Source organism: Nicotiana tomentosiformis, chromosome 2 (genome assembly GCF_000390325.3).
Source record: "Nicotiana tomentosiformis chromosome 2, ASM39032v3, whole genome shotgun sequence".
In the NCBI taxonomy this organism is placed as follows: Eukaryota; Viridiplantae; Streptophyta; class Magnoliopsida; order Solanales; family Solanaceae; genus Nicotiana; species Nicotiana tomentosiformis.
In genome coordinates, this window is record NC_090813.1 from 159,073,626 (window position 1) to 159,079,728 (window position 6,103).

Sequence of the window (6,103 nt, forward strand, 5' to 3'; positions counted from 1 at the left end):
TACCACTTGTCCCTAGGTAGTTTTAGAGTTGAATTATGTTTATGTGCATTTCAAATAGAAGTTGTATTTATTTCATATCAGCTTTGGCAAAAATCCAATCTTAGCAGCTCATGACTTGTACTACTAGTCCTTGGGATATTGTTTGGAATTCAGTTATATCATTTGTTGATCACTTTTATATTATTAGAACTGTATCGACTGTTACCTAGCAGGTCGGGGTAGGTGCCATCATGACTAGTTAAATTTTGGATCGTGACATTGATGATATTCTTACGTGGTTTATTCTACATAAAATTAAAATGAAGATAAACTTTTTTTAAAAAAAAAACGCTTTCACTATAGTTACAAAATTGAAATAAGGAAAAAATTACATAAGTGAAATTTTATTCAACTTTAGATTCCTAAATGTTCGGAGTTTCTGCATAGTTCAAATAAGGAAGAATTTAATAAATAAAATTTCGTAGATTTTAAAGTCCTAAGTATTAAGAAAATAAGTAAATTTATAATTACAAGTTTGTCCAATGTGAAACCTATTTTTAAAGGGTAAAAAAGATGAACGACATTTTGTTAAGTGGTTTCGTGCTTTAATATAGTATAGATTAATTGTAATCTCAAATTTTAATTCTATTTAAGAGTTGTCTACTGATTCTAGGTTTGCCCCCGAGCAATGTAAATAATTTAACTTATTTTAAGTATACTAATAATATAAATAATGTTTTAAACAAAATTTAACTTTTATCATTATCTTTCTTTCTAGAATAAATTTTGTTGGATTTAAATATTACCAATCTAACAAAATTCTTCGTATGATAACTATATCTAACAATATAAATCTCTTATTGTTTTTCATATTTTCCAATTTGAGTTCAATAGGAATAAGATGAATTTCATATTAGGTACTTGAGCAAATATTTTTTTAAGGTTATGAGAACAAAATATTGTTGCGTGATAGTTGAATACAAGTCAACATATTGTTCTATTCTGTCTGATATACTAAAGTAAATGCACAACTCATATGTCAAAATTATATGAAGACATTAAAATACTCTTGTGTGACATAAATTTTTCTTTTATTAAGTTGGCTAAATAGGCTGAATGGTTATAATTCAAGATAACTTGTACCTTTTAAAATTTATGTTTTGTAACTCAATTACATAGTTAATAATATTCGTTTAATTTTTCTCATATTTAAATTCATCAATACGAGGTACACACACAATGCGCGTACTCTAAAGCTAGTACTCGTAAAAACATGCTAGATTTTAAATTTTCTATGAGTTTTTTTTAATCTTTTTTAACTTTCTTAAACTTTTAATATAGCTTTTATATTTTTTGTGTTATTATGCTATATTATTAATTATTAATTTATAGATTAATAATTTTAAAGATCCATGAGCTTACATCAAGTAAAACTTCAAGAAAAAGAAACTGCTCGCTAAAACGGTTTATGTAGTTAATAGTCTCCATTGATATCACCGTTAATTACTCTGTGGCTCTCCACCATTTTCTCTTTTTTCAACATACTGCAAAACTGTCAATAGTATTGTGCACTTGGTTGGTTATAAGTGTAAAATCCTTTTTCTACGTCCACAGAAAGCCGCCAACATTTTCTTCTCTCTCTATATATATATACAGTAATCCTACTAACCTGCCGCTGCTCATCGGAAACCTGCTCATTCTCCTCCACCGGCGGTCTCCACCGGTAGACCTCAGTTGTAGCATTATACGAAAATTTTCTTCTTACTTGTTATGTGCTGAAATGTTGCATGGTTGTGCCTTTATGAAATGCTTTACCGTTAAATTCTTTTCTTGTTATGTGCTGAAATGTTGCATGGTTGTGCCTTTGTGAAATGCTTTAACCATTGAACCTCACTTGCTCGACCAATATGGATTTTCTAGGGGTTGAATTCGAAACCTCTAATTAAGAATGGAGGGATCCCGACAATCTCACAAAGTACACCAATTGGTGGTTAATGTTGCATGTTTGTTGTGCCTTACGTGAAATGTGATATGGTTAAATTCTACTTGCAATTGAATATGCTTTTTCTTTTTTTCTTTTTTTTGGGAGGGTGGGAATTGCTTTTATTAGGAATATTGAACATGAGATAATGAGAAAATTAATTTTGTCAATTGCTGATTAGATGGTGCCTTCTTGAATTTGCTATACATAACATGGTATAGGCGTTTAAAAACTTCGATTTACTCTCAACAAGAAGAGATATGGTAATACATGGTTAGTTATCAATTTGCATCAACATTTCTTTTCCTTTTATCAAATGCAATGTCATCTCCATGATCTTCCACTTTATGTTTGGAAAGAGTCCTTATTATGTACACAATCAATGGAAAAAAAGATTTAGACAATAAGTCAATTATAAGGTAATTATTGGCAAATCTTGTTTATAAGCATTAATAGATAACCTAGATAAAAATGGTGTGACTAACATGTTATCATATGTTAAACTAACCCAATCATGCAAGAAAATTTGAAACTGCCAGTATATAACTTAAATAGACTTGGAAATGCAGGGATAGAAAATGGGGGTAGGGGAAGAAGGACACGGATCGTCGACTGCTGGAGGAATAAGAAAAAGAGGATGTACACTTTCAAAGGATGATTTTCTGCCAGAGGAATCATTCAAGAGCTGGGGAAATTATGTAAATGCATTGAGTAATACACCAGCTCGGCTTTATGATCGAGTTGTGACACGTTCTGATGAGCAAGAAGAGATGGATGCCAAGGCAAGAAGTGTTAACCAAATGAAGAGGAGCTTGAATTGGTGGGATCTCATGTGGTTTGGGTTAGGTGCACTTGTTGGTGCTGGAATATTTGTTCTTACTGGTCTTGAAGCTCGTACTGATGCTGGTCCAGCAGTTGTCCTAGCTTATGTTATTTCTGGGGTCTCAGCTATGTTAGCTGTATTTTGCTACACTGAGTTTGCTGTGGAGATTCCAGTGGCAGGTATGTAAAGTCACTTACATATCTGTATTTTACTAACTAGTAAAAGAATATTTACTTTATCAGGTCATCGAAGATAAAAAGGCAGGATTAGTAACTTGGAAAATAAGACAGATTATCTGCTATAATAGCTTAAAATACATTGATTCTGTAAAAATTCTTTGCACTATCATGTATGTATTTAAGTAAATCCATTTTTTAAGGTACATTAGTAAATTAAAGCTCTTGATGAGAGATATCCATCTTCAATACCTTTTGATTAGACTTTGTCCATATCCTTTTGACACTCGTTTATCTTTCCTTTTATTCTGGTAAATTGGTGCTTAATGATTTATGAGCTGTGGGCAGGGAGGACTGTGGGATGAACCCTCTCCTTGATTTCATAACAAGTTTTTATGATAGTTGAAAGTATCCTAAAACCACGAATGAAGAAAATTAACTATAAGTTCTTATAACCTTTGGTAAGTTAGGTGAACTAATGAGAATAAACTTAATTTCCTGAAGTGCATTATCATTGACTAACCAATCTTCATGTATATTTTTGTCTTGTCTCCCTCCAAACATGCATAATAGTGACCACATTGGCTTGTAGCAAAAATATGCAATCATCAATAACTGTCCTAAAGGGATGCCTCTTCTGTGATAGGTTCCACAGTAAGTAGACAATCCGTGTCCACCTTCAACTCTTTGTGTTCGTTTTCTTTTGGCAATTTAAGATCTTGTTTTAGTACTCGCCCCGTTGAGGTTGGATGTAGCTTCTTTTCTGGATATGTTGACATGCAGTTTTCATGATCATCTCCAAAGACACTTTGAAAAGCAATATCTCCAGTTTTATTCTGAACAATCACACATGTGCATATTTGTACATACACTTCCACACTCACTCTCATTAGAATTTTTGCAGCAAACAAGTCAAAAATTTCAGAACTGTACAGAGTTGTAGTTAAAAGACAAGCATTTCACCTGTATACTGGTATTGTAGCCACGAACCACGATATGGGCAGGGGAGAGTGTTTGAGCACCAATCTTATAACTCTTTTCTGACATTATGTGCAATTTTGAGGAAGGTACCTCGAGATTGAGAGAATGGGAAGAAAAGAAATGGAAGGGATATGTGCCTTCATTCATTGATTAGAGAACACTATTTTTTTCTATTCTTATCTTCTTCTTGATTTGTTGACCATGATTTCTCCAACTCGTGTCATAAATATGCAATTTTTTCCCTTCTTATGCTCAAATGCTTTCGTTTTGTCAATTAAGTTTATGAACAAAATTCTCATACAAAAGGTTTAACATCTTTGATAGGTGGTTCATTTGCTTACTTAAGGGTGGAGCTCGGTGACTTTGTAGCATTTATAGCAGCTGGTAACATACTTCTTGAATATGTGATTGGTTCAGCCGCAATGGCTCGCTCATGGACTTCCTATTTCGCCACTCTTTGTGGCCGCCAACCTGACGATTTCCGGATCGTGGTAAATTCTCTAGCAGAAGGCTACAATCGCCTTGATCTGATAGCCATCGGTGTTTGCATTATAATTTCCATCATTGCATGTAATAGCACCAAAGCTTCTTCTAGGATCAACTATATTGCATCAGTTGTTCATGTCCTAATCCTCCTCTTCATCATTGTTGCTGGTTTAATCCATGCGGATACCAAAAACTTCACCCCCTTTATGCCATTTGGTCCTCGTGGTGTATTCAAAGCATCGGCTGTGTTGTTTTTCGCTTATACTGGTTTTGATGCTGTTTCAACTATGGCCGAGGAAACCAAGAATCCTGCTAGGGACATCCCTATTGGCCTAGTTGGTTCTGTTTTATTGACCACTGTGTTGTATTGTGCATTGGCTTCTGTTCTTTGTCTTATGCAATCGTACAAGAATATCGATGTCAACGCCCCGTTTTCAGTTGCATTTGAAGCTGTTGGTTTAGGCTGGGGAAAGTATGTGGTTGCTGCAGGTGCGTTAAAAGGGATGACCTCTGTTTTGCTAGTGAACTGTGTAGGCCAAGCTCGTTATCTAACGCACATTTCCAGAACTCACATGATGCCCCCTTGGTTTTCTTATGTAAATGCAAAATCTGGAACACCAGCCAATGCCACTATATTCATGATGACATCTAGTGCACTTCTTGCATTATTTACAAGTCTTGATATTCTTTCAAACCTTTTGTCTATATCCACACTCTTTATCTTCATTCTTGTGGCACTTGCTCTTCTTGTTCGGCGTTACTATGTCAGTAACGTGACCACTAAAGAGAATAGAAACAAGCTCCTCGCGTTACTTGCACTCATTGTGGCATCATCTATTGGCACTGCTACTATTTGGGGTGTTACAGATGATTGGAAAGGATATTGTGTCACATTACCAATATGGTTCTTGGCAACTGCTGGAATATCAATTTTGGTGCCAAAAGCTAGGAGTCCAAAGGTATGGGGTGTACCTTTGGTACCATGGATACCATCTGCATCCATTGCCATTAATTTCTTTCTTCTAGCTTCCATGGATAAGGATTCTTTTATACGGTTCGCCGTTTGGACTGTCTTTTTGTTGGTATATTATGTGCTCTTGGGGTTGCATGCTTCTTATGACACTGCCAAGGAGCTTGAGAAGAATGCAGAATGGGGAAAAGTTGAAGGAGGAAATGCTTCTTCACTTAAAAATGCTGGAGATACCAAAAGTGAGCCAGTTGCTTCAAGTAAATAAATTAGGCTCTAATTAGCATTTCTAATTAACATCTGAGAATTTGGATTAGGTGAAACGGTGCTATAGTTTATTCCTGTAAATTTGAATTGTATAAAAATTTGTTTGTGTCCTATAAGAGATCTATGGCTCATTCATTTTTCTTTCTTTTTTTTTTTCACTCAAATAATCCTTAAAAATCTTATAATCTTAAAAAATGAATAAATAAAAAGGTTATCTAACAGAAAGTAAAGGACATCTAGTAATACTAGAATGCTATTTGATCAATAATGTATTTCATCCTAAAATTTCATATTTACTACGGGTAAACTTTTGCATCTATACCCAATTTTGGGGTCACAATTGAACCTATACCCACTTTGCAAAAACGTTTGCAAGCGTACCCACTTTACGATCAATTTCAGACTTATCGGGTCTGAAGTTAAAAAAAATTAGTCAGAAGTGA

General features: G+C 34.3%; 1 protein-coding gene across 1 annotated transcript; it reads left to right on the plus strand.

The window, feature by feature from the left end:
* Positions 1-1,548: 1,548 nt before the first annotated feature.
* On the plus strand, positions 1,549-5,776 carry LOC104117988 (cationic amino acid transporter 1-like). The gene is made up of 3 exons (XM_009629146.4): positions 1,549-1,702; positions 2,530-2,962; positions 4,265-5,776. Exons 2-3 carry the CDS (start codon positions 2,539-2,541, stop codon positions 5,659-5,661), a joined length of 1,821 nt encoding a protein of 606 aa, XP_009627441.1. The 5' UTR covers positions 1,549-1,702; positions 2,530-2,538; the 3' UTR covers positions 5,662-5,776.
* The last annotated feature ends 327 nt before the right edge of the window (positions 5,777-6,103 follow it).